Source organism: Lichenostomus cassidix, chromosome 1Aa, assembly GCF_008360975.1.
Source record: "Lichenostomus cassidix isolate B80296 chromosome 1Aa, HeHo_3.0, whole genome shotgun sequence".
Classification (NCBI taxonomy): domain Eukaryota; kingdom Metazoa; phylum Chordata; class Aves; order Passeriformes; family Meliphagidae; genus Lichenostomus; species Lichenostomus cassidix.
The window spans coordinates 32,480,438-32,508,112 of NC_139480.1; the positions used below are offsets into that span (position 1 = coordinate 32,480,438).

At 40.9% G+C, this 27,675-nt stretch overlaps 1 protein-coding gene across 9 annotated transcripts in view; it reads left to right on the plus strand.

Annotated features, from left to right (window-relative positions):
* MSRB3 (methionine sulfoxide reductase B3) overlaps positions 1-27,675 on the plus strand; it is an 83,299-nt gene that overhangs the window by 1,993 nt on the left and 53,631 nt on the right. For 3 of the 9 annotated variants that reach the window (XM_085044440.1, XM_085044448.1, XM_085044455.1), the window contains exons 2-4: positions 13,285-13,360; positions 18,145-18,271; positions 22,402-22,473. The exons of 1 other annotated variant lie outside the window; for it this stretch is intronic. In XM_085044440.1, the coding sequence (XP_084900566.1) occupies positions 18,196-18,271; positions 22,402-22,473 (148 nt within the window). In that variant the 5' untranslated portion in view covers positions 13,285-13,360; positions 18,145-18,195. The remainder of the gene's footprint in view (positions 1-13,284; positions 13,361-18,144; positions 18,272-22,401; positions 22,474-27,675) is intronic. 5 more of the 9 variants (XM_085044488.1, XM_085044464.1, XM_085044432.1 and 2 more) reach the window with 3 other exon arrangements.

Genomic DNA, 27,675 nt, shown 5'->3' on the forward strand with positions numbered 1-27,675 from the left:
AAAGCCATATAAAGCAGTTGATCCTAGACAAAAATAAAGCCTTTTGACTGAATGACCTTGCTCATTTTTCCAAGTGGTAGCAGTTACATGCTCCCACAGGGGTTAGTTAATTCAGGTTGTTTATGTTTGTACATACCGAAAGAATTTCTTAATTTTTGTTTGTACATACCATAAGAATTCCCTGCAGATGTTCAGTAAGGGCAACTTGCACGTGAGGGAGATATTTGGTCCTTTGCCCTGTTATTTATGAAGGTATGGGAGGATCTTGTTTACCTACTCATGTTTTGTCAGCTTTGTAAGCTGATACTTGTTTCTGTATCATTGGAGGTCCAGCCTATTTATTGCATTCGAAATGCTAGAAAAGGGAATTTCCCTATTAGGTGGATTGTTAGTGGTTCTTTTGTTACTTATTTTAAAAGATGGGGAAATAAGAGTCAGAAGGGGGAGAGAAGAGAACACTGTGTTAAGGATTTAATCTTCTCAGACAGAAGGTTAAGAAGTCTGCCTGTCTGCATCTGACTGGCATTGCTACAAGCCAGTGATGCAATAAAGCCGTCCAATTTTGAGATAGCTTTGTTGAGCTGCGTAATTCAAGTGAGTGTGTCCTCATTACAGAGCAACTCTTCAGCTACATGCAGCATTTTATTAGTCAAGGGTAGGGAGTATGACCTTCTTTTCCCCTTTCTATTATTTTTCTTTTTCCTTAAAAGCTGCAGTTTGGGCAGCACCCAGGCTATGTATGAACTTAAGCTGTGGAGGCTTTACCTGATGGGAAAGTGGGATAAACATCGGTCTAATTATAGCTTGATCTAGCTCTAGTTTAAGAGTTCCTTAGCCAAAAGACCCCTAGGAAAATGGAACAACAAATTCCTGGTGTGTTTAAGACATTGTAATAAGGAATTACTGTAGAATAAAGTCAGGTGTGGATTTATCTTTCCCTGAGTAACTCTGAAGTTGGTATGCTTACCTTAGAACAAACTACAGGGCTAGACGGAAATAGGGTGTTTCTTGCTCTGGAGTAATCGTGTCCATACATGGAGTTATTTTGAGGTTACTTTCTCCACACCAGACAGAGGTCTTTAAACAGAAAAACAAAAAAACTGGGAAATTTTGGGACATTTTCTTTTGGTGTCTCAGAGTAGGAAGTGTCTACTGGTTAACTTTCCCTTCGCTTACTCACCTTGCTTTGGTAGGATTTATTGTTACCTTTTCAGAGGCTTCTTTTCCCTTAGAAGGATCTTTGGTTCTCAGTGAACTATTAATATGTACTAGCTTAAAAAAAAAAAAAGCACAAAACTAAAGATTTAAGTCCGTCTCTGTGGAAATTTGTGAATGTGTAACCAACTAGCAGAGTTTTTAAAGTAATTTTCAACCAACCACTAAAGAAAAGGAAGGGAACGCACATTGCATTATTAACTTCTACCAGAACATGAGGAATGTCATTGTGTGTTTTAACAGGGATTTTTGTGTCTTTAGTGTGTGAAGATGCTGATCTGTATTTTTTGCCTGAGAATACGGTAGAAGAATTCTTTGGGAACCCTATTTATGTGAGGTAATTGGAAATTATAATTTATCTGCTTAGCTCCAGCCTTCTGGTTCTCATTTAGCAACCTCAATTCAGCATTATCTGAAAACCACACAATCTAGCAACTGGAACTGGGAATAAAGAGGCTTTTTGCAGTAAGGACTTTAAGATCTGAGGAATTGAACGATACTAGCCCAAAACAGGCAAGAACAATACTTACACTTATAATGTGCTAAAACAGTTTTGCTGTCCTCACAGACTTAAATTATAGTTTAGCATTGTTTTGTAAAATAACTAATAGCATAAGTACTTCTTTATTTCCAGGAAGTTTTGGATTTAAACAGGATTCAGATTTGAGTGTTGCACAGACAAAGTCTATGGACAGGATTTCTGTAGTGTTCCCCAGTTTGCTCTTTCCTTTCAGCAGCATCTGAACATAAGGATTGATGATTTCTTTGAACTATGGGCAACTTAGCAAAATGTACGTCGTGTGCTAACACATTGTTTTGTTGGGAAGTGTTACCTCATCCAAGAAATTTTAAGAGTAATGTCACGCATGGCATTTTTAAGTATTTCCCTGTGGGTCTCTTTAACTCTGTGTTCTTCCAAAAGGGGACAACGCCTTTGCGTTTCACCTGATGGAAAACAAATCTCTACTGCCAGGGAATAACAATAGTGCTGATGGAATGTAGCTGCCAAGTGCCACCACTTTCACTCTCACCACACAATGAAAATGGAAAAAAAATTCAACACATGGAACCTTAGGAACTTCCTGGGGAAGTGATCTGTGCCAGTTGTTGCCAAAAGGAAACAGCCCAGAAAGTGTTCCTTCTGGCTGAGGGATTGCCCTGTTCTTGTTCCTCTCTGTTCCCCAATGTGTGGTTCTCAGGGAAATCCACAGGCAACACTGTTCTAGCTGCCTGCACAGAGAGAGTGTAGGTGATTTTAACCACCGTGAGGACCCTCAAGGTGGGTGGTGGGTGAGAGCCATGTGGATGTCTTTTTCAGTTCATGCAGCACATTGAGTCTGGCCTTGGCTTTCCTGGAGCTGGTTCAAGAACAAGCATTGCCTTGACACAAAGTTGCTCAACTGGCTAAGAAAAATGGTTAAATAAACAAGCAGGCTTTGTCACCTGGGTCAGATTGTCACCATCCTGCTGCTGGGAGGAAGCTTGATATTAAACATAAAACATGAGCAGATCCTTCCTAATGTGTCCTGATGATGAACAGTCAGAGCTTACACTCAGTTCAAGTCAAGAATTTGTACTAATGAGTGATTCAGTAGTGTGCTGATCCAGTCTGTACAATGCTGAAACCAAGGCTTGCAGGTCAGATTGGTTAGGCTTCCACTCCTGCACACCAACAGCACCGTCAGCAGCCACAACCCAAGTGCAAGAGAGAGCTGGCAATAAGACAGGAGCAGATGCTTTGGCTGCCAGCTCAGGGACAGGTGGAAAAATAGAGGTGGATCAGTCAACTGGATGAAGTTACAGCCCTGAGATGCAAATTCAGAAACTCCACAAATAAAATTATTTCCTATAGCATTTTAATCTCTGCTTTTCAATGGCTGTAGAAAAGGAAAATCAGCCCTGTTGGTCAAAGCCTTAATATTTAACTGCTTGCTATGTACTTTTAGACTGTATCTTCATTTTTTCCATTTTTTTTCAGAATTAAAATCAGTGTTTCATCAGGTCTTTTGTGTATGTGGTGGAAAAATAGACTGTGCTGTCAGCACACCTCTTCATGTCTCTTTTCATGAGAGAAACCAAATTGTCTGTGTATGTGCTTGTTCTGTGTGCTTCTGCTTTTACTTGAAGGCAAGCTCACGAAAGGGACAAGATCTCCACGGACTTGTGTAGCAAATTAGTGGCTCACTGGGGAAGGGACCCACCAGATGCTGCTGGTATCTGAACTGCTACCTGGCATCCCTCATTGAAAAACACAAGGCAGCTTTGCAACTTGCCTCTGAGCTTGAGAGAGCTGCTGGTTTGTACCAATTTATTCTAGCAGCTGTTGAACCATGCTAGGAAGGATTACAATAGATATTTTGCAAGACTCTAGACTGTTCCCATGAAGTCTTAAAATGGGAAATACGGTAGCTGTCTGGGGGAAAACAAGTCCTTTTTGTTGCTCAGTTACATATCAATTACAGACCAGTACATTTTGCTCTACTGACAGTCAAATAATGACTGTGGCAGTAATAAAGACAGTGTAATAGCTGAGTAATGTAATGCTATTTAAGACGGGAGGAAGATTTTCAGAGCATTATCCCAGCTTCACAATCACTCTTGTAGACTAAACAAGCCAAGTGCTTAAAAATTTTTGCAGGGGTTTGGCTTTCTAAACCACTCCTTTTGTTTTTACTTTTCCTCTGGGCTTTCCTCAATTGTCTGTCCTACACCCCAAACCAAGAGCGTATTCCAGCTGATACCTCACTGCTACTGAGCAGACTGGACTTCTTCCCCAGTCTCTCTCCTGTAATGTATTATATTTTTCCTTTTAATAAACTCCAGATTGTTATTTGCTTTTTTTTAATAGTTTCACACTGTTGGCTCAATTTATTGTTACTGTAACCTTGACATCCTTTTCTGCTGTACTGCTGCTAGTCTGGTATTCTTACTTTTGATTGTTTTGTGCATTTGAAGATTTCTTCTAAAATCCAAATATGATTCTTTGTTCTTGGCTGCATTGAATTTTATCATGCTGGTTTTTGACCATTTCTCCAATTTATTAAGACCATCTTGCGTTCTGCTCAGCTCTTCAGGGTGTTTGACACTCCTTGCAGGTTGGTGTCTCTGCAGTTTTAGTAGGACTATGTGCTGGGTTTTGGCCGTGGTCAGTAGGAGAAGCACTGAATGAGTGTGCTTATTCAAGCAGCTCTGCACCTGTGATACAGGACCTTGATCCAAAAGAAAGGTGCTTTTCCAGTTTGCTTTGTCTAAAAGTATTTTGTATTTGAGGTCTGTTTGATTTGCTGCTTTTCTTCTGCCTGAAGGGTAGAAGAAAAGAAGGAAAGTATGTTAGTTGTGGGGTTAGGTTTTGGCAAGCCCATTGTGGCGGCTTACTGCTTTCTAATTTTCATTGCCTATTTATGGATTGTTTAGTATTTTGTTTCAAAAACTTTCTGTGTGTTGAAGCTAGATTATGGCCATGTAATTCACCAGTCAGTCTTTTCTTCCTTTTAAAAAATGCACATTACCATCTTCCTCTTGAGATTTGGTAAAGGCAAAAACCTTAAAAAAATCCTCCAAGGTACATACTCTTTTCTGGACACTTGCTCCACCTTCTTTCCCAAACACCTAGGATAAATTTCCTAATCTGTCAGAAGAGGAAGAGCAACCTCAGGGAAAGATTTCAGGCACACAGGATGGCTCCATCGTCCAAAATTATAGTGATCAACCTTAGTGTGCCTTATTTCTGAGAGCTTCATATTTATGCAGCTAAAGTACCTGAGGTGCAGTTCCTAAGAATGAGATGGAAAGCTTGATAAACTTTGATAAATATTTCTCTTAAAAAAAAAATAAAGCAGCTTTGGCAGCTCCATTGGCAGTATTTGTGCAAAGCAAGGTCTGCACAACAGATTTCAAGTCTGAAGTTTGAAATTAGTCACTGCAACTACTTCAGGTAATTGCCTCTGCTGTTTCGTAAAAAGTCCTATTTCCAGCCTGATAATCTGATGTGTGTGTTTTATTTTCTCTGTGTTGGGTTACAAAGTATGAAATTTGCAGTAATTGTACAGGTTTTATGGTTTATAAATTTTCTTGTTTGTTTTTCCTAGCAATTACATAGAATTTCCAAACATGTAGATAACTGTAAGAGAATATGAATGTTTCTGTGTATATATACCAAGGCTATAAAAATAACATACTGCGCAAATATATCAGAATTCTAATCAATAATTATTATTTTAAAAATACTTAAGCTGGACGTAGGGCTGGCATGTCCTTTATTGTTTTATCCTGATCAGGGATGCTGCAGGCTCTCACTGAGACGCACTGAAGTGAGCTACAGGAGAATGGCCTTGTGCTGGGGTCAGAGGATGCTCTGGGCTGGGAGGATGCTCATGGCTGAGTTGCTGAGGAATTTCTCATGTCTCAGAGTGGTGTGAAATATCAGGACCAAGACTGGAAAGAGGGGCCCCGATGCTCTAAGTGCAGGATTTTCTGTTTTTGGAGCACGAGTCCAAGTAGGACAGAAACAAACTGCATTTTGGGGCAATGCTTAATGAAGTTCCTGACAGCAGGCTGTGGCAGGGGGGCTGCCTGCGGGTGCTGCCTCTGCTGAAGGAAGTGGAACAGATGTCACTTTTAGGGACAGATTATGCAAAGAAAACGTCAACATTTAGCTTAGAATATTGATCCAGAGGAAGGCTGAGTTACAAAGCCTTGAAAGTAGCTGAAGGCTGAGGACAGAGGAGAATGAAGTTGGTGGCTGCATTGCTGCCCTGTGACCCGTGCCACCCCTGCCAGACCTGGCACTGCTGTAAGTCTGCTTTAACAGAGAAAGAGAAAGTATTTATGGTGTTTTTGTCCAAAGGTAAGTGCTTTTTGTCCTGCACATAAGGGTTTGCATAGTTACTGTAAGTCCAGATGGAGGGGTTTAGGGTGAATGCCTTTTGAATGCATTTAGGGCTGAGAAATGGGGATTGACAAAATGTAAAGTGTAATAAATAACTTTCAATCAATTAAAAGAGGTGGAAGAGACACCTTTGTGTCTTGGACACTTCATAGAGAATTGAAGAGAAGGGAAATAATTGAAGCAGGTTTTGAAGTAATATGTTTTGCTAGAATTCTTTTGTTCAAGATTTGAAAAATAGCTTTAGGATGCCTAAAGATACAGATCCTGCACAGACAATGTAAATATATTTAGCTAATTAAAAAAAAAATGCAATGTTTGTGAATTTTTAAACTGTGCTGGAATGAAAATCGCAATTCAGGTCACACAGATTCCACATAATATTTTTCATTGAAAAAGTTTGTCTTTGGAAGGTATTCAGAGGCTGGAGCACCTCTTCTATGAGGGCAGGCTGACAGAGCTGGGATTGTCCAGCCTGGAGAAGACTAGGCTCCGGAGAGACCATAGAGCACCTTGCAGTATCTGATGTGGGATATGAGAGAGCTGGAGAGGGACTTCCCACAAGGGCCTGGAGTGAGCAGACAAGGGGGAATGGCTTTAAACTGAAAGAGAGTAGGTTTAGATTAGGTGTTAGAGAGAATTCTTGATACTGAGGGTGGTGAGGCACTGGAACAGGTAGCCCAGAGAAGTTGTGGCTGCCCCATCCCTGGAAGTGTTCAGGGCTGGGCTGGATGGGCCTTTGAACAACCTGGTCTAGTGCAAGGTATCCCTGCCCATGGCAGAGGAGTTGGAACTAGATGATCTTTAAAGTCCATTCCAACCCAAACCATTTTGTGATTCTATGATTCTATGATTCTATGACATTTTCTCTTGTAAGAAAGAGAGTCTTGAATAAACGTTTTTATCCCTGTAATTACCAGAATACAGGCAGACATACATATAATCCTGGTTATTAAATGGCAGAAAATTTGGATAGTGGTTTAAAATCAAGTGATCGTTATATTTGAATCAAATTTATTGCTGTCAGGACTGAAATAGTTTTCCTTGCTCTCACTTTTCAGTCACTGACATTCAGTATTCACTCATCTGATTGTACTTTAAGCTTAAGTTATACTCTTTCCTTACTTGCTGTAATGTCTTCTCACTGCTATTCATAAAAATAAAAGTACACCCTTGACAAGAGAAGACTTAAGAGTTTCTCTTTTACTTGATGGTATTTTATTTTGTTATATATTAGATATTTGGGTTTTTTTCAACTGCATAAAAATTCTTTGGTTTTTGGATGGTAAATGTTCCTATTGCAGTGTGTAAAGGATTCTTTTATGTTTGTTGTTTTTTTTAATTTGTGCAGTGTCAGAACTTCTATATGCTATAATTAAAAATATATATTTTTGGATAAAAGGCTGAGGTTTCCTTGTATATTCATAAGGCTGCTCTGCATACATCGTGACACAATCTGTGTGATCAAAGGTACATATTTAAAGGATGCTTTTGTTCTGTTGACAAATGCGTAGAGCTGTGTGTGCTGAGAGCGCTGTTTGAAGGACAACTCACGGGGCTGTGCGGTGTGTGATTGAATCAAAGGGAGCTGGCACCGCTCGGTGGTGAGAAGCGGTATTGGTTTGTAGAGAAAGCCACGTGGAAAATTTCCATCTAAGGGAGACTGCTGGGGAGAGATTGGCAGCTATGATGTCTTTAACTCGAAGTGCTTTTCTAGCAGCTGGGATGATAAAAAAGAGAAACCACCGCCTGAACTGATCTGAAAGGAAGCTATGCAACCTGACAGAGAGACGATAACAAAATTTTATAAACCCTTTACTTAAAAACAGTTTTAAAAAATACAAGATACTAAGGTCTGGTTCAGAGTCTGATCTAAAAAATATGTTTTCTTAGGTAGGAAATGATACAAATACAGGAAGATAATTCAGCTTTCAAATGGTTTGTGGAAGAATGCAGAATGAATGAAATGACACAAGACAAATGTGTCTTTTGCACTGGAAGTTTATTTTTCTAGTAGTGTGCATGGCATTTATAGGCACATTATTTGCATATACATGTAGGCAGATATTAGCACCAACCACCTTTTCAATTAAAAAAGTTTAAAATATCTTAAAAATCTGCTGCAATTGACCTCCTGATCATCTGTTGAAAATTTCCGATATACACTGTAATAACTCCATAGCATCCATTGAGAATGCCTTAGTTTCCTGCTGTGGCAGGGAGTGTTGAGAGTTTCTATTCCCTGATACAGATTTTACTCCGAGAACTCATTAAACTGGAGGGCAAAACCACATCTGGAATCACAACTGTTTTGGCTCTGATGTGTTCAGGGACCTTGTCTCCTTCAGTGGACTAGTAAGAGTCATTTCTACATTTCCTTACAGTGCCTCATAAAAGAGAGTCATCAAATTTATCGGGTCTGTGATGTTTGAGAATTCAGCTTCTCCATGCAGCAGAAGTGGCAGCTTCCTTCATCCCTCCTGCAGCCTGTCTGTGCCCTGCGGGTCTGGAGTGCATGCTCAGCAAACCACTGCAAGGCTGGTTTGCACTTGTTGCAAACCTTCCACTCTCATTGTGGAATGAGTGAGATGATGCTCTTTTGAAAAGAGTGTACTTTTTGTTGTGTTGGTTGGAAGTCCCGTTAAGTCATACCAGTTAGCTGGAGGCTTTCTCTTTGCTTCATTTATGAGAAATTCTACCTAAGCGAAACTGCTCATGTCACATATCTATTGTGTATCGTTACCCAGGCAAATAAGCTTTGTAAGGTGAGGAAGAAGCCTGCTGAGTTCAAGAGTATTGTGTAATGCAATTTAAAAGAATGCCAATTCCAAATGACATATTTGTTTAATCTTCAAAATTAGTCTTCTTTTTCTTTTTTCATTGAGAAGTAAAAGCTAGTACAAAGGTGTTTCAGAAAAGCAGAACAGAAATTTCTGTTGAAGGGCTTCTATTCATTGCTATAAAAGGAAGTTGTATTTAACCTTCTAGTAAGTGATGCATGGGATTTGTCCCAAATTAAAAATAGGATAGAAAACTTGTTACCTCTTCTCTGTTAGTAAGCCTGACAATGCAAATAGTGGTGGAGAGGAAGACATACCTCCTCAAACCAACCTGACAGCAAAAATGGGTTTCATGTCTTTGAGTGCTAAGGTACCCCCTGGATAGTTCTATTCACAGTGGTAACCCAGAAGTTTTAATTTTTTTTTCCTTTTAGTACTGAGAATGAATCCTGTATTGGTATGCAACACAAAAAGCTTTTGGGCTTGCCAGTAGGAATTGTTAAATTAAAAGGTTATTTCCAGAACACTTGTATCTCATCATCTGAACACCAGAAGCAATTAAATCTTTACCACTGTGCTGGAGAGGATTGCCTGGAATGGAAAAGATGAGAAATTTTTCAAGATGTCGAAAGGACTGCAATTCTCGGAAAAGACCCATTTAAGAATAGTTTATGACCGTTGTAGTTATAAACTCACTGCCGTAAAAGGAATGTGCTGTATGTTGGCAGGCTACCAAGTCAGGGAAAATGAAAGTGCAGCTCAGAACTATTTTGGTACATCAGATCTGGGAGGAGCAGGAGTGGGGGGGGGGGGATCCCAATTGACCTATATTTACTTTCCTTTGGGAAGTATTGCCAGTCATAACTATTGGGAAACAATCTGCAAATGACAGATGCATGAGCACTTGCAAGGCTGAGAGACTCGCTGGTTTCTGCCCTTAGCCAAGAATCATCTTTTGTCCCAGGTTTTGGAACTCCTTACCTGTCTAGTCTCTTCCCCTCCTTGGGGTCTCTGCTTTTTTGTGTCTCTATGCAGTTTCACTTTTCCCATTTCAGTTGTTGTTCACAAGGCTTGCAGTGTCTTGTCTCTACATTAATGAAATCTCCTTCCATTTTACACCCGTCCTTATGAACCAAGTGAGAGACCCTTGAGCAAGGACCCTCTTAACTTCTATGTTACGTAAAGAAGAAAGAATTGCCTCCTTCCTCTCCTTGTACTCAGTGTAGCATGGATGTCTTTTACATCCCCACACGCCATATTTTTTGGCTGTTTAGAGGGGATCAGTACCACTGCCCAGATGTGTGTAAATGTTAGTAGTAAAATAAAGAGAAATCAGCCTTGCAGTTTTCTTGTCCATGGGAACAGTTGCCGAACAGGGAGGCTTTACTATGCCTTTCCCTTTGTTGCTTTCTGGGAGGGTACAGCCTTCAAAAGCTCCTTTGTTTTGATTATCTTCTCACTTCTCAGGCTTTTTAAATTTGGCCGCTGGACACACCCTCAGGCTTTAGTCAAACGAGCACACCAGCCTCATCTTTGCCAAGCTGGTTTTTCCCAAGCAGGAGAGGAGAACAATGCAGTGGCCAGTTCACCATACAGAAAGGGTTATTCCTGTGAGAGATTGTGAGCTTTCCATTTTAGGCAGCTGATGCTAGAGAGAATGTTAGCTCAATTTGGTAATTAGATGAAAATTAAGTATAGGTCTTTGTTTTCTGCTCAGATGTAGTGTTTTTCTTTTATAAGTATAGATTATTTTTCTATTCTGGATAACCATTCTAATGTAAATGGAAACACAGACATATGGACCCTCCTCATGTAGCATTTTTGTTAACAGTTAAAATCAGTGAAATTATGCTGAATTGTGTGCAGAGGTTTCAGAATCTGGTTTATTTTCCAAGATTTTAAATGATTATTTTATTGGAAAGATAATTATTTTAGCCTGTAGGTTAATCTAAAATTTGTTGTGGGAATCTCATCTCTCTTAGATGGAAGACCGAAGTCTGGGTAATAAAGCTCAAACTAAAGGCTGAACTCCTAAAAATATCTGATTCACCTCATTGGGAACCTTTATGCAGCCTAAGGATAAAACATAAGTCCATAAGGCGGTGTTTGTCAATTGTGTATCTCAGAGTGGGACTCAGTGTGAGCAGGTGAGCATTTATGCTTGTTCTCTTCTCCTGCTTTTCTTTGTTTTTTTGTCTGATCTCAACCTTTAGGCTTTTCTTCTTCCTCCCCTACTCCTGACATTAACAGGAGGAATATAGAAGACATTCATATGAAGAATGAATATGAATTCTTCATATTCATTCTAGAATATGAAGCTAGAATATTCTAGCTTCATATTCTTCCCAGCTAGAATATGAAAAGGCTACCTCAGTAACATCAATAGACTGGACTGGATAACTCCATTTCACAGGAGGAGGAAGACTGGCCTGTGGGCACTGTGAGGAAGCTGAGGAAGCCGTGGGACTGGGGAGGGCCTTGTGCACCCATGGAGCTTGAGCAGCCATGGTGTGTGTCATGCTTGGTGTGCCCAGACAGGTGTCTGCCACCTCCAGCCCTGCTGGCTCTGCAGGTGCAGGGAAAACCACTATGGGTCATGTTATGATACACTGAATGGACTGCCCAGTTAACAACTTCTCTGGTTGCCTTGCACATGATCTTTCCTATAAGTAAGGGCCTTTAAAACACTTGGATCTGACAGTATCCTAAAACATATGTGAGCCAAACCGATACTTGAAAATGTCTCATGTGTCAGGCTGTGTGTTTTGCACGAAGGTTTTTAGGTTTGAGTTTCAGTTGCTCTGGGAAGGGTTTAAAAGCAAAATCCAGTATAAGGGAATATGTGAAATTCAAGAAAACAAAAAGGTTTTGAACTTCACTGTTTAGGCTCACTTCTAATGGTAATACTAACTTCCAGTTTAAAGCTTGATGTTTCCTGGTGTTCCACTCAAATATTACAAGGTATGGCAGTAATTACCTCTTTTATCAGGGCACAATGTAAACTTCCTAAAAGTAGACAGGATTGCCATTCGGTTTGCACATTCCAGCACAAACAGCTAAAGAGAACATGCTTTAATTGAGAGTCTTACAAGTGAAGTGGGAATTCAGGTCTAATACTTCAGATTTCTGTGGCTGTAATTGAGAAGCAAATATTGTATAAGGGGGGAGTATATGCAGACAACCATGCAAGTTAAATGCTATAGTACTTCTGTAGACCAGTAAGGTTAATGCAATTAATTTCATTTAGAATGTCTTGGGCCTGTTCAATAAGTTTTTGAGAAGCTTAAATTTGGAATCATCTTTATCATTATCCTAGCTGTTAATGATTAAAATATTTTATTCTCATCAGACAGTGAGCTTTTGCAACATATTTTAATAGCAAATAGTAAATCACAAATTTTTGAAGACACTTGTTTTGCATTATCAATAGATGTACAAGCAGATGAAAATCCAGAGCCTAAAATGTCTCTTTAAAGGTAAATTTCATAGAATCACAGAATGGCTTGGGTTACAAGGGACCTTAGAGGTCATCTAGTTCAAACACCCCTGTGGGCAGGGACACCTTCCACAAGACCAGGTTGCTCAGAGCCCCATCCAACCTGGCCTTGAACACTTCCAGGAATGGGACATTCTCTGCTTCTCGGAGCAACCTGTTGCAGTGCTTCACTATTCTCACACTGAAGAATTTCTTCCTAATACCTAATCTAAATTACTCTTTCCCAAACTTCTGTCAATTACCTTTACTTATTTGTGCCAATTCCTTCAAATACAGTGTGGTGCATTGAAGCATGCAATTATCTAAAAATATAATTATAAAGCACAAATGCATATTCATAGGATGTGTGGTTTTTTTGAGGGCTGAAGGCTGCCTCCTCATGCTTTTCTCAGGCTGTTGGGAGGCTAGGACAGAAGGGTTGGTTGGCCCCAGGTAGTGAGGTATGTAAGTGTGAGAATACTTTGAGCACTGCAAAGGGTGCTAGTTTCAGGATTAGAGATTTTGGATTGGAAAAGAAACTGGAACTCTTCCCTCCTTCTTTTGCTGATAAATAACCAGCAGTCATCCGCCCCCTGTACTGCAGTCTCAAGCCACAGCTGGCAGCTTCGTGATGGTTTATTAAACATCTCTTACAAGATATTTGTGATGGTTTATTAAACATCTCCTACAAGATATTCAACATTGCCTTTGTCCCCAGCTGTAGCACACACCATGACAAGCCTGAGACATTCATCTGCAAACAGTAAAGTCCCTTAAAGCCACCAAGTGCAATGCAGAGAGCAGGGAAGACCAAGGTCTTTGGTGTTAACACAGACTGCGTAAGGGAAAATGACTAGGGAGTAAATAATTGTTTAGACGCAGAAAGACATGATCTACTGAAACATTTGCTCATGTGGTTCTCTCTTTAGGCGGCACCTTTTGTTCCTGCAGTTCCCGAGACTTGATCTGTCCTGTCTGCTGACTCTTGACTGGCAGCAGCTTTAGGTGAGCAAAAGCCAAATAAAAAAAAAAATCCAAATGTTAAAGCTGAAATAAATATATATACAAAGTCACTAAGTTTTGTCGGGGCAAAATTTGGTTATAGTTTGCTTTGTGTCAAAATAAATAAGTAAACCCTTTGCAAAACAACTGCTCAAACAGTGCTAGACTGAAAAAAACACTTTACAAAACAAATACTGGTAAAAAATTAAACTGCTAATGTAACACTTGAGTATAGTAGACTCACAGGCCTTTACTGCTTTCTAACTTCTAGTTGTTTGGCTTTCTTCAGTGTGGCAATTTTTTTTCTCTTAGCTTTTTCCAGTGACATAGGAATTCCTGACAAGAGCCTGGGAACCTGGCTCTCTGACTAGTGTGTGCCTATCTCTTAATTGTTTCCTGCCCTCCAAATGAGGCCAGAGACTTGGGGCGGGGGGAAGGGAAATTGGAGCAAAAAGTAGAAGCCTCACACTACTTAGGTCTCATTACTGGGGCAAGAAAAAAAACCCTGAGTCTTCCCTTAAGAATTTCTGGATGTTTTTTTAATTTACTTGTAAAGAGCTAAAACATCACATTTTTTCTTGTGAGAGCTGGGATTCTCATGTAATTTTAGGAATTCTGGACCTGAGTGGTCAGGAATAACAATGAATATGGAAAAACTTAAACTAGTAGTTTTACGAGCTCCAGAGACCCTTGATGTTTCCCTTACTGCTCTTAAAAACAAGATGTGGTAATATCAGAATTTAATCTCTCAAGTTGTCCTTCCCCCAAAGAAATTTTTCTAGTTGCAGACAGAGGTTGAAAAAACACAACCTGAGTACATACAAAGTTCTTAATTTCCGAAGGACAAATTTGACAGACCACCTATGTTATTTTATAGCTAATAATTTTGGGGCTGAACTTATGTTTTCTGAATGTCCACAACGGACAATATAGAAGCTCTTGAAAGCTGGCAGTTCTTCAGTGTATGCCACCATTAGGATCCTAAAAGGAAAGCTTCCCTGGAGTTACAATGCGTATCCTAGAAAACTGCTTCTGAAACCCAACTAATGACACAGTTACTGCTGTATTTCTATTATCTGTACTTACAATTTACAAGTTATTGCTGAGCATGGTGTCCATCTCATGAGAGCCAGACAGATGGAAGATCCATGCTGTGCCCTATTAAAGAGTGAAGTGTGGTGAAGGGGCTCCAAGGGCTCTGATGATACCAAGGGACAACTGCAGAGGAGCCAGCAGTGTCCTGGGTGTTGCAGGCAGTGCAGCGAGCAGCATGTGTTAAAAAAAAAGGGCAACCCACCAAAAACAAAACCAAAAAGTGATGTGTGGGAGCATCCTCTCCTTCCCTGAACTGTTGAGTTCTGCTCTGACCTCTTCATGTAGCATCTTTTCTTACAGGAAAGTGGTACATTGCAGTGCTGCAATAAAGATAGGAGGGGTGGTAAGTTTGTGTGGTGAAGGGCAGTGCTGCAGTACTCACCGTGGCTCTGGCATGTGACAGTTGTGTTAGCATTGCAGTCCCCAGGCCACCCAGCCCTGGCACTGGCAAGGTGGGGTGCTGTGCCAGTGTGGCTGGGCTCCCTTGGGGCTCAGGCAGGTGCTTCCAGCACCAGCCTGGGGCCTTTGCTTAACCTGTAGAGGGCTAGGCATGCATAACATGGGAGTTTAAACCACCAATAATGATATTCCCAGGATGGTGTTTTCACAGAATCATTTAGGTTGGAAAAGACCTCTGAGATCATTGAGTCCAACCTTTGACCAAACACCAGCTTGTCAACTAGACTATGGCACCTCCCTGGGCAGCCCATTCCAATGTCTAGTCACCTTTTTCGTGAAGAAATTCTTCCTAATGCCCAACCTAAACCTCCTCTGGCATAATTTAAGACTATGTCCCCTCATCCTGCTGTGAGTTGCCTGGGAGAAGAGGCTGAGCCCCACTTGGCTACAACCTCCTTTCAGGTAGTTGAGGAGAGTGGCAAGATCACTGCAGAGCCTTCTGTTCTCCAGGTTAACCAACCCCAGCTCCCTCTGCCACTCCTTGTCAGACTTGTGCCCCAGACACTTCACCAGCGTCATTGCCCTTCTCTGTACTTCCTCCCATGTTTTGTGTTGTGCTTTGGCTATTCCTCTTAAGTAAGTCAGAGACATCACCATGGCACCTGAGCCTGCTAAAGGCTATGGCCAAGTTTGCATGCACCACAGAAGGAGCAGAGGGAAGATATGAACCTGTTGCAATGTTACTGCCATTCTCCCTCAATCTGTTCTGTGTACCCATGGAATTGGCAGGCAGGGGTGAAGCATCTCCAAAGCAAATGTGTTAATTACAATGAGTTTGACTTTGCACTTCTCTTTACTGATTCTTCGCAAGCCATTTTTACTGGGGTCTGTAAGCTTGCTGCGGCAGGGTTTGTGTACATACAGTACCTGGCACCAGGAGCTCCCCTGCCACCAGAACTAATGGCCATTGCTGTAATGTACAGAGCAAATAGAAATAGCTACCAAAGCATCAGCAATAAAAGCATAAAATAGGTTAACTGCAATAAAGTACTTTCATGGATGCTCAGTGATATTTTATTGGGCTTTCAAGACTTTTATGTCCTGAGTCTTTATGAATAGATGAGAGTAAATAACATTTTAGTGAACACTGAAATACTTGTCATTTTCAAGAGGCCAGGGCCTATTTTATATTCTTCGGGAATTTCAAATAATTTCCTTTAAGCTTTTTTCACTCGGAAGGAGGGAGGGAGGGAAGAGGAGCAGGGCAGGGAGGCGGCATCGGTCTGCGCTGTCAGCGCAGCACCTCGCCGGAGTGTGTTGGGCAGCGGCCGCCAGGCGGCGCCACTCGTGCGGGGCACCGCGGGCTGCTGGCCGGCAGGGGGCGCTCGATGCCGCCTACCGGAGCGCCGCACTGGCCAGAGCCTTGAGCCCTGAGCCCCGAGCCCTGTGCCCCGAGCCCCGAGCCCCGAGCCCCGAGCCCCGAGCCCTGAGCCCCGAGCCCCGAGCCCCGAGCCCCGAGCCCTGAGCCCCGAGCCCTGAGCCCCGAGCCCTGTGCCCCGAGCTCTGAGCCCTGAGCCCCGAGCCCTGTGCCCCGAGCTCTGAGCCCTGAGCCCCGAGCCCCGAGCCCCGAGCCCTGAGCTCTGAGCCCGGGGCTGCGGGATAGTGCCGGCGGCTGAGGAACAGTGCCGGCGGCGGGGCGGCAGCAGGGACCACGCGGGCTTGCGGCGGGGCTGCGCGCAGCTCGGTGCTCTTCCGGCGGTCTGCTCCGGAGGGCTTGGCGCTGGTCTTCAGGCCGCTCCGCTGCCGCTGTGACAGGGACGCGTGTGCGTGTGTGTGACGGCGCTCACGGGCTGCCCACCCCGCAGCGCCCGGCCGGCCCCCGCCCCGCCGCCCTCGGGCACCGTGGGAGTGTCGGGGGTCTCGCAGTGAGTTTGGTTTGGGTACGAGCGAGGAGAGGCGTGTTATTACGGGCAGGTTTCTGTCAGATGCTCTCCAGACCGGTTTGGTTAATGGGTACGGCTGAGGGCTGGGTCCTTGGTGTAGTCACGGAATCATCCTAGAACGGTTTGGCTTGGAAGAGACCTTTAAAGGCCACCTAGTCCTAGCCCCAGCAATGGGCAGGGACAACTTCTACTACATCAGGTTGTTCAGAGTTCCGTCCAGCCTGACTTTGTACGTTAGCAGGCACGGGGCGTCCACACCTGTTTGGGGTGTTGTACACGTGTGCTTCCTCGCCGAGTCTTGTCCTTCGGGACGAGGCCGTGCTCAGTTTGTCCCCGCTGGGATAGCCCCCGCTGTGGGCCATGGCAGGAGCTGCCTCCCGCGGTTCTGAGCTGCCACAGACCAAAGAGTGGGCCTGAGGGGAGGCTGGGAGATCTGCCCTGCTGCTCCACAGCCACCTGGGGCCTGATCCTGCTTCCACGAGAATCCCAGAGACTTTCTGGACTGACTTGGGTTGGGGATTGGCTCCAGTCCCGCGTCACATAACCTCCTGAAGTGAGCTGTGGCTGTGCATGATTGGGCTATAAGGCAGCTGCATTTCCTCTTTCCCATCATGGGATGAATGAAACAATTAGTATTTGTGCATTAAACCCTCCTGAAATAAAATCTCGTGACTGCCATCTCTGTGTTTGCTATATTTGAACAGGCTGGAAAATTGTTTAAACATATCTCATGGACAGTTTACAACATGAATTATTTCCTGCCCTTGAAAAGCCATGGTTTTAAGATATCTGGCAAGTTTATTTCAATGAAATGTCCCATTCCTCAAACAAGCCATCAAAAGAACAATTTTTAGCAATGACTGGTTTCCAGCATTCACCATTCAGAAATGTTGAGGAGTGTGATTTTGGTTTAAATAAAATAAATAGAAAAAGCCTGCATGTTTCCTGGGTGTTCCAAGCTGGATTCCTACTATCTAGCTGAGGTCCTAAGGTTTTTCCTTTGTATGTCTGCACTTGTGACCAGGTTGCTACCCCAGGTTGCTCTCAGTTGGGTATCTAAAAAAGCTCTTGTGAATGTCCCCTATAAAAATTCCCAGTTCCTCTCACTTTGTAGCATATGAAATGGTTTTACTGAATACTATGTACTATGTATCAAAATGTTAGGGGGTAGGGTAGCAGAAATGGGTTAAACATACTAAGAGAAATGCATTTAGAATTGTGCTCCCATGTGGTGGTCTTATAAAATTTTAAGTATTGTTTTTTTCTGTGAATGAATGTATCTTAACATTTTTGATGTTTTAATTTGTTCTCATCTTTTTTTTTTTTCTTTTTTTTTTCTTCCCTACTCAGCTCTTGCCCCTGTTCTTTGCCTCTGGTTTTGTTGGTGAGGATATCACAGTGATGTCTGCATTCAACCTGCTACATTTGGTGACAAAGAGCCAGCCAGTGGCCCTGCGAGCCTGTGGGCTTCCCTCAGGTTGAATGGGTGCTGCTTGTTGTGTCATGCGTAATAAAGGCCCTTGTAGGAATGGGTGTCTCTGCTGCAGGAAACAATGTGCTATGGGTTGCTCTGTTTAAACTTCCCTTTGAAGCAGAAGTTTATTTGCATGGGTTTTTTTGTAAAAGTCACTGGCTTGAGTGAATGATTTCACATCCAAAATTTTAAGAAACTTGGAAATGCTTTCTGATTTCCTTGTCCAAAATATTGTCATTTAAATTTTATATTATTTTCCTCATTCTTAGCAAAAACTGTGTAATTAAATTGAAAATATTTTATTAAATACCATTCCTAATTTTAAAAGAAGATATCTAAAAGGATTTCACCTGTTGATTGCTATTAAATCATAGGACTTAAAAATATTTTCCAAAATCTTTAGCAGTATACTATAGTTATACTCCACGTGTTTCTTTTCACATTTTTATTACAAATAAAATATGTTATACTGAAAATTATGTACTAAAAGTGTGCAGAATTTAAAACTTAATTCTTTCATCCCTCTGAGAATATATTCCTTACTTAAGTGACACTTCTCTACATAACTAAATGGAAACATGCAATTTAATGCCCAGATGCAGCTGCACTTTTCATGTAAGGTCCAGATTTGTCCATTAGGTCTGGGAAAGGTGCCATAAGACCCCATCTCCATGAACTGATTATATCATGAAAACCTTGAACCTAAGTATTTTGTGTTTCACTTAAACAACAACAGTCTGTAATGTCAGCATAATAATGTTAGTGTACAGTTAATGTTGTGCTGAGTTAATTTTGAACATGACTAGGAATTTTCTTGACACCCAAATAAAAAAAGATACAGTCCTGGCTGATGCGTGTTTGAAGCCTGAAAAATGAGCCAGCTTGGGTGTTTGTACTGCACTCATAACTGGCTCATAAGGGTGCAGAATGTTACAAGCAGTTTTTCCCAGACCTAGACTTAGCAAGCATATGGAGGCGATGTTTTAAAGTTTTTTTTTTTGGTGATAAGACATCAGTTTTCAAGCTGATGGATTTTTCTAAAGCTTATTAGACTTTATTTGAACTAAATCTGAGTCCAATTTTTGCAGCATTTATGTTCCATTTCCCCCACATGTGCACAAAACTCCCATTAACCTTGATAGGAGCTGCAAACACATATTGAGGAAGAGAGAGAATAACCCACATTGTGTCAGCTTGACCTCGGTTTCCTGTTATATTTGCTGCTGAGCCAGATTTAAAATCCTAAAAATATAGGGTAAGCAAATTTCCTTAGCCCTCATTATGCACCTTTTGATGTGTGCTCATATTGCTGGTGTCTACCTTAAAATGGGGCACTCAGTCTTCTGGCCATTTTGTTCACACTCTTAAAAGGAGATCTCCAAGTTGATCAGCTAGAAACACACACAGCCCATGGGAGGTTTTGCTGTTCTGTACCTGTTTGCAAAGCACAGCATTAGCTGTTTTGTCAAGTTGCTTTTCTATCTTAATCCAGTAGTCAGATTTTGCAATAAAAAGATAACACTAATACTTATTCCCATCCTTTAGATCTGTGTGTGACCATTAATAGACTGAGTTCCATTGACTGACTACTTTACAGAGAGATAGAGAAATATTTTTATATATATATATATATAAATATTATTTATATATAAGCCCAAATTCATCTGCAACAGTAGAATAATATACAAACACATATTCACATATTTTAAGAGTAATGTAAATTCCCCAGATGCTTAAAAATTAACATAGGCTTGCTTTGCCTTTGGTTTGTTTTTTTGTGTGTGGTGTATTTAGGGGATTGCAAGTAAATGGCATAACATGTATCAAATAAAACATGGGAAAGAGATGTAGAACCAACATCTGCTTAAATGCCACAGTGCCCTGTGATTTGGGCTTCTGAATATACAGAAAACACCCCAAGTTCTCATGGTTTTTTTTATAACATAACATCATAACATAATATAACATAACATACATAACAACATACATAACATAACAAACATAACATAACATAACATAACATAACATAACATAACATAACATAACATACATAACACTTTGACTAGAACTTTTCCCACCATCCACATTATAGCACTGCAAGTTCTGTGTGACTTGCAGTCCTGTAACCATACCACCATGCCACGTGTCCACCAAGCCTGGGATGGTATGAACCTTGGCCACCTTCTTGGCAAATTCCATATAGAATGAGACTTTTTAACCTTCCGGAACCCATGCTCAGAGTAAGGAAGCAAAGTGCTGTCAGAGCAGTAAATTGGGCTTTCAAACAAAGTTTTAAATGCTATGCAGTTAAATATTTGCAGGACAAGGACTTAATTGAAAGTACTGTTCCAATTTCTATGCTTGGAATGGTACCTCTAGGCTTCCTGTAAGAAACAAAGTAACACAATTGAATATATAATTTATATTTAATATACAGTTGTACATCAGAAATAAGTGATTTTTTTTTTCTTCCCCCCGCCCCCAAAATTAATTAAATACTATTGGGAGGTATCTTAGGATAGAGATGACCAGTCCCTTCTTTGAACCACTATTTTGTAAGCACTTGTGAGTTCCACTTGTGCTAGTGAAGTGTTTTCACTTGTTCTTTTTCTGTTTGTATATTAGCCCCTGGAGTGTGGATCTGTTCTTCGAATTGTATTTTTAAAATATATTTTGTCTGAAGTTAGGACTAAACGTTTCAATGTGTGCAAACTTAGTGCACTGTTTGCCTGTAACATATGGTCAAGGTGGCAAGTCTGAGCCAGGAGCAGGCACTCCCAGTAGATGGCACTAGGCATTTGCTGTTCTGCACACCCAGGGCTATATGAAAAGCTTCCCATCTAGGAGTCAGTCATTCATACAGAAAGCACTCTCTGAGACCTTAGGAACATTTACAAGTATTTTAAGAACAGCGTGAGTACTGGGCAAAAGCACAATCTTTGCCCATATGCAAACTACCATCACATTTGTTCAAGGTTTCTTCATTGCCAGTAATGAGTACAGCTCCGTTGTGTCTGTTGTGCGACACAAAAGTGTTGCTCCTTCAGCCCACTTAATAATAGTTGAATGCTCTGAATTTCTTTGGAAATGTAGGATGCACTCAGCACCGGCCTGGATTTAATTCACAGAAATGAAGTCTTAAAAAAAACCCACTTCAAAATCACAACAATCCCTGCCAAACTTTTAGCTAAAAACTACTTCAGCTGCTTTATGCATACCAAGAAGCAACTGATACAAGTCATGATTATGCAGATTCCATGTACATGTTTTCTGAAGCAGACCACCAAGCTATAAAGTAAAAAGATAGCTTATATTGCTTTGCTGTGTCTTTTAATTATTATGGGTTCTCATTTCCTAAAAAGACCCTTTATTTCTTTAACACTTTGAATGTTGTGCTGCTTACATCACATTTTTTGCATGTGATAATTTGGCTTTTCTTCTCCTGTGGATCAAAGAAAATTATGGTGCTTGTTAAATTAAGTAAAAGTAATGATGAAGAAATTACAGGGGTAGACTTAGGGTTGGGGGGGGGTTTTCTGTATAATAAAGTCCTAGGTAATATTAAATTGTTGTGTAGTGTTTAATTACTTAAATAACTACTAGCAGGAAACCATACTTTTCTGGGATTAAACTACAATGCATCTGTATGAAGATGGTGCTGGGCATATGGTGTAAATCTTTATTAAGTAAATATCTATAGCATAGTTTCTCATTGCTTTATTAAATCTTTGTTAATTCTAAGTTTCAATAAAATGTCTTCTCATAAAATTGATATTAATAGTGAACAGAAAGTTACTGGGTCTCAGACTTGGATTTTTAGCAGTAATCTGTTAACATAAAGGATTACTTTTAGGAGCATCTATTGAAAACACTTGCATACATTAACTATTTGTGTGCATTTGTTCCTCTGAACTCTCAAACTGGTCATGTCAACGAAATTATCTGTGTGCATACTGTTTGCCAGACATGGCTTTAACAACAGAAAGTCTAGAAAAGACCTTAGTCTTGTGGGGTCAAAGTATGATAGTTGCTGTCAAACTTTGTGTGACTTGAGTATGACAAAACATTTCATATTGTCTTTTTCTATGTTCAGAGATATAATTTCTATAATGTATGCTATAACTTCCCCATAGTTTTCCGTACTGTGTATCACCAGAGATGTACTACTACAGATGTCTGTTCACATGGTCCAAAAGAAAATAAAAGTAAGACTGATATTGTATAGCATAAATCACCCATACAGCTATGGTTAAATGCCTGTCAATGTTTTCATTATAAATTCATATTTTCTGGTGTTTGTATCTTGAACATAAAAATTTGCTCTGGGTTTAAATGTGCAGTGCAAGGGGTCTGATGAATGTGCTTGTTCCTCAGAACTGGCTGGGGTATAAAAATTAAAACTCATTTGTATCCAGCTAAGTTTTAAAAACATGCAAATATCAATTTGGATCAAAAATAGATTTTTAAAATTTATAACAGTCTTACAAATATCTCCCAAATATCTTACAAATGCCTCCCAGCAATTATGAGGAAGATTATTGAAAAGAGTCTGGAAAGAATGCACCATATGATCACAATAGTAAATAGTATGTGAAAGCATTCATGTGTCATTATGATATAAATGTCTGTGTATACGTTTGCCTTTTAGTCTTATCATATTAGAACACTGTATTGTCATAATAGAACATAACATCGTAATTTTGGAATGGGTTTTAAAAATTACACATAATTATCTTAAAGGGAGTATATTTGATGTTTTACTGTATTTCAAAATGTTTCTTTTGTGCAATAGTATTCAGTCTAGAATGCCTTATTTAATGCAGTTTAAGATGAAATTTATTAGGTATCTCATTGGGAGTATTGCTCTAAGAGTGCCTGAGACATACTGAATTTGGGATTATAATGAAGACTAGAAGCCTTTTGTTACATACTCTAGAGTTTCTACTCTGTTTTTGCGCTCTTCTTAAGTCTTTGTTCTGGTGGAGTTTTGAACTCTCCCTCATCTGCTCAGGAGACAGATAGTGCGCATCCTTGCCTCACCTGGGTGGAGGCTCCTCAGTGATTCTTGCACTGAGAAGCACTGGGAGGATGAGACATTTCTTGTGCTCCTAGATCATGCACAAAGACAGTCGCTTAATGTGTTCCCTGATGGATCTTTTAAGGTTGTTTTCATTCCCTTCCTGCTCCCATAAAGGATCCACCACAAACCATTTCCACCCTTCTTGCAGGAATGTTTTAATTCTGGGAGCTCATAAATTTCCTGTATTCCATTCCTGAGCCCTCTGCAGCTCAGGCTTAGTGTATTTTCTGCCTAGTTGGGTATGGAAAAGATGAAGTTTCAGCATGGTGTTTCTGGGTTTTAGAGTTTCTCATGAAAAGTTACTTTTTTTAGTTATTGGAGTGTCTGACAGGAGGACTGAGAACTCCTTTAAGGACTGCCTTCACTTTTTTCCCTTCAATTAAAAGCAACTTCTGACTTTGTCTTTTCTCTGAGGAGTATGTAATGAAGGTTTCAGAGAAGAATATGATGTAAAGGAGAGATGACAGCATACAGAAAGGAAGGAGATTTTCTATATTGCTAAGCTGAGGGAGGACAGACAAGAAGATGTTTAAGAAGCAAATGTGAACCCGAAAGTCAGTAAGCATATGTTGGGAAACAGTGGAGGAGATGATCACTTAGGGAATGTATGAGCTTGGAATTTGATGGAACTTTGAATGGGTCTAGAGTGCAGACTTGGAGTGAGGCACTAGAGGCATGAACATTACCATAACTTAGCTGCTACATTACCATAGGTTGCTACAGCACTGATCATGACCTGGGCATAAATGAGTAGAGAGGAGTTGTGCCCTGGCAAATGCTAAGAAGGGGAAATTATTTGTTCTTAGTTACAAGCTAAACAATTATCTCAGTTTGTGATTTCCTTCAAAGAAGCTGTGTTGGGAAGGGATGCATGGCCAGGGTATGAAGGTGCCCTCTGCTCTGTCTGGAGAACAGGTTCTTGTGGGATGGTAGGTGCTGGCAGCCCACGTCTGGTGCTGGCAGCTTTGTGCACCGTGGCTAAGAACTCCCTGCTCAATGCTCTGGCCCAGGTCAGGGAGTCCGGAGGAGAGCAGAGCAGGGAAAGGCTTGACCGAATTCTCTTAAAGCCCTTTTACAGGGTCTGACCCCATCTTCTTGACCCATGAGGCATGGCTGAATTTTAATGAAATGTAATAAATTCCAGAAGGCCTATTCGGGAATGAAGTTGGCAGTTGCAAACCTTTTTGACTGTTCCTCTACCTTTAGTCCTGAAGCAGGTTCAGAGGGAAGGGGGGCTACAGTGCTTTCTGTGATGGTCATAGCAGAGCATGAACTGGAGCACAGAGGACCCAGCAGTTCCTGTCTTCATGCTGCATATGTCCCTCAGTGCTTGGAGAAGTGGGATGAAAGGCCATAGAGCAGGTGGTGCCTGCTTGTGTCTTTGCAAAAGGGTTCCTTACTCTCCACAGTTGGAGACAGATAAGTTTTACAGGGGGTTAGATCTGGGCTGTTCTGGAAAATTGGAGAAGAAAGACCTTCCCCCAGCCTTCTCCTTTCTTCCACCCCCATCCCAAGTACAGATTGCGGCACCTTGAGTCTTGAAATCCGGTGCTCATTTCACAGGCCACACATCACTATTGTGGAGGAAGCAGCAGGAGGATTTAGCAACAGCCTGAAAGCCAAAATAAGCTACATACCACTGCTGGCAAATGCTGACTTTTTAATTGTTTCTGCTGCTGGGTCAAACCTTTATTAAAGCTATGTGAATAAATTTATTTTGATGGCTTACTGAAATATTTTAAGTGCAAAAGGTGGCATAAAACACTCTTATTAAATTCATCTTAATTCCACTGTTAATAAAATGCCCTTCCATATGTTGTGCAGCCTTTTATTGATTCTGACAGAAATCTACTGACCAGATGAAAAGTGCTCAGTGTCTCTGTCTTTCTTGTTTTTAATTTAAACAAATGTAGTGCCTGTGAAAGGTGCTAGGATAATATCAGCAAAACAAAAGTCTCTTTATCTCTTAGGGGAAGAGGAAGGGAAATCCATCATTATAAATATTCCCTCCTTCACTGCTGTACCAATAGATCTTGATCTTGTCTTGCCTGGTTTGCATCCAAGAGTAAGGCAAATAGGTCAGCTGCCCTGTGCACTCTGTCTTTGGCCATCTCAGCAGAAACGATAGCAAATGTGGCAGTTCATAACATAATGAGCTTTTGCTCCTTAATTGAAGGTTCTTCTATTCACCAACCTCTGCTGAGCAGCCACATGCTGCTGTTGCTGCAGTACTAGTGAAGATGACAGCTCAAAAAGCCCCAAAGGAATCTGCCTTCATCTCCACCAGCTAGTGCAAGGTGGTGGTGGACTCCTCAGTTGTAATTTGGAAAGGTTGTGAGACCAAGATTGTGTCTGGTAGTGACATTTGTTTCATTAATGTCAGATAAGGAAGTAAAGTAGACATGCCTGGAGAGGACAAAAGGAGCTGGTTTTCTTTCCCCCTTTCCCACTACACAAAACACTTTAGTCTTTTGTTAAATGTTTTTTACATTCACAGGAAGGGGAGGCAGCTTCAGATTTCTTTTCTAGGGAATGTCCCTTTGGCTTGCATGGCTGCCTTAGCCATGTAACTTGCTGCAAGCATGTTTGCAGACCTGTGGAAGCAACAGATGCTGCCTGTGTGGGACTGTTGGGGTCCCAGTACCACTATCTGTGGAAAAAAACCAAGTGCATAGAGGAGATTCATCAGTTGGCAGTTTGGGGATTTTTTGTTTGTTTGTTTGTTTGTTTTGAGATGGGGGTGTTTTTGTTTTGTTTGGTTTTTTTATTTGGCAGGGGGGTTTTGTTTTGTTTTGGGTTTTTTTGGTGCTTGAGAAATTTGCTGTCTTACATGGGAGAGATGGTGATTCAAAAAAATATGCGTTTGTATTGAACAAGAGCTGTGCTGACGACCAGGTGGAAAAAAAAATGTGACAGCTCTGTTACTTGATTGTATGGGAAGTTTGCAGATTTGCAGAGAAGGGGCTTGCCCTCCCCTTATGGCCATCTGACCTTCCTGGATGTTAAGTAAATAATTTTTTTAAAAGACAGTTATTTTTTGGGTGGTGTTCTTTTAAGATAGATCCTGGCGTTTGACCCAAAATTCGAACTGCTGTCCTGGTACCCGGCTTTTGGATTTTCAACGCACAATATACTGGAAATGGTCTTCGCTCCATTACTTCTAATGCTTGCATGAAACTGCAAATGGTATTTCAACAGTGGGTGGGAGTTAGCTACATACAGCAAGAAAGCAAAGGAGCCACAGATCTGTTTTTCAATGTGTAAAACATTTACAGGGTTTTTTTTAATGATGAAGTTTGAATTTTTCTTAAACCTGACCTCCCAACATTTCAGAGTTTCTTTCGCAACATCTATCCTAGTCACCAGCAGGCTAAGGTAATTTGAAATGGCTCGTGAGGGGATTATAAAAAGAACTATCATGTCAGATACAGGTTTTATAAAACTGTTTTCCAAATACAGGCCAGTAGAACTGTTTGCAGTGTAACCATTTTCAAGAGTTGTTCTTTCTTAAACTAGATGAGCAGTTCCTGGCATGTTTGCAGTGAGAGAACACTGCAGCTGAAGTGCAACCTCCTAAGGCTGAAGATTAGAGGCTACAGAGAACAAATTAAACAGAAATCACAGTTGTGAATTTGCGTTTCCTTAATCAGACAGTGAAGCAAAACTGTCAACAAGAGGCATAAACTGTGTAAATGAAATTTGAAGTTACAAGAAATGAGAGATTCCTCTTTTAATAATACAAAGTATTAGCAATAGCATACATAAGGATATTTATTTAAGGAAATGTATGCAAATATTTTTTAACTCTGTGGAATTCCTCTTAATATCAGTTTGAGGTAATTCACCATTGATTTACCAATGTCTGACCCACTGATGAGGGGAGAGACTTTGGGAAGCAGAGAGATGTATACATAGAGCCAGATCCTGTAATCTGATGTACATTCATAGACCCTTAAATAGCTGTGCATATTTCCAAGGGTCTGCCTACACAGGTCACATTGCAGGATTGGGGCTGGGGTGGTATATGAAAAATAAAACATGCTGGAAGGCCCCTAAAAAACTGCTTGGGTATATTAAAAGAAGTAGTACTGAAAACTAGAAGCCCAATTTATTATATGTCTGTGCTCTGCTGGAACATTTGATCTTGCTGTATTTAGTTCAGGAAGTGTAAGTGGTATGTGCTCAGTGCATGACTGTAATGTCTATTAATACTAGTGGAATATAAGCACACACAGAAGAGGGAAAAATGTAAGTTGTGTCTTCCATGCAGTTGAAATATTGAGTTAATTTCAGTGATAGGAAGCAACAAAACATAAACGAAAATTGT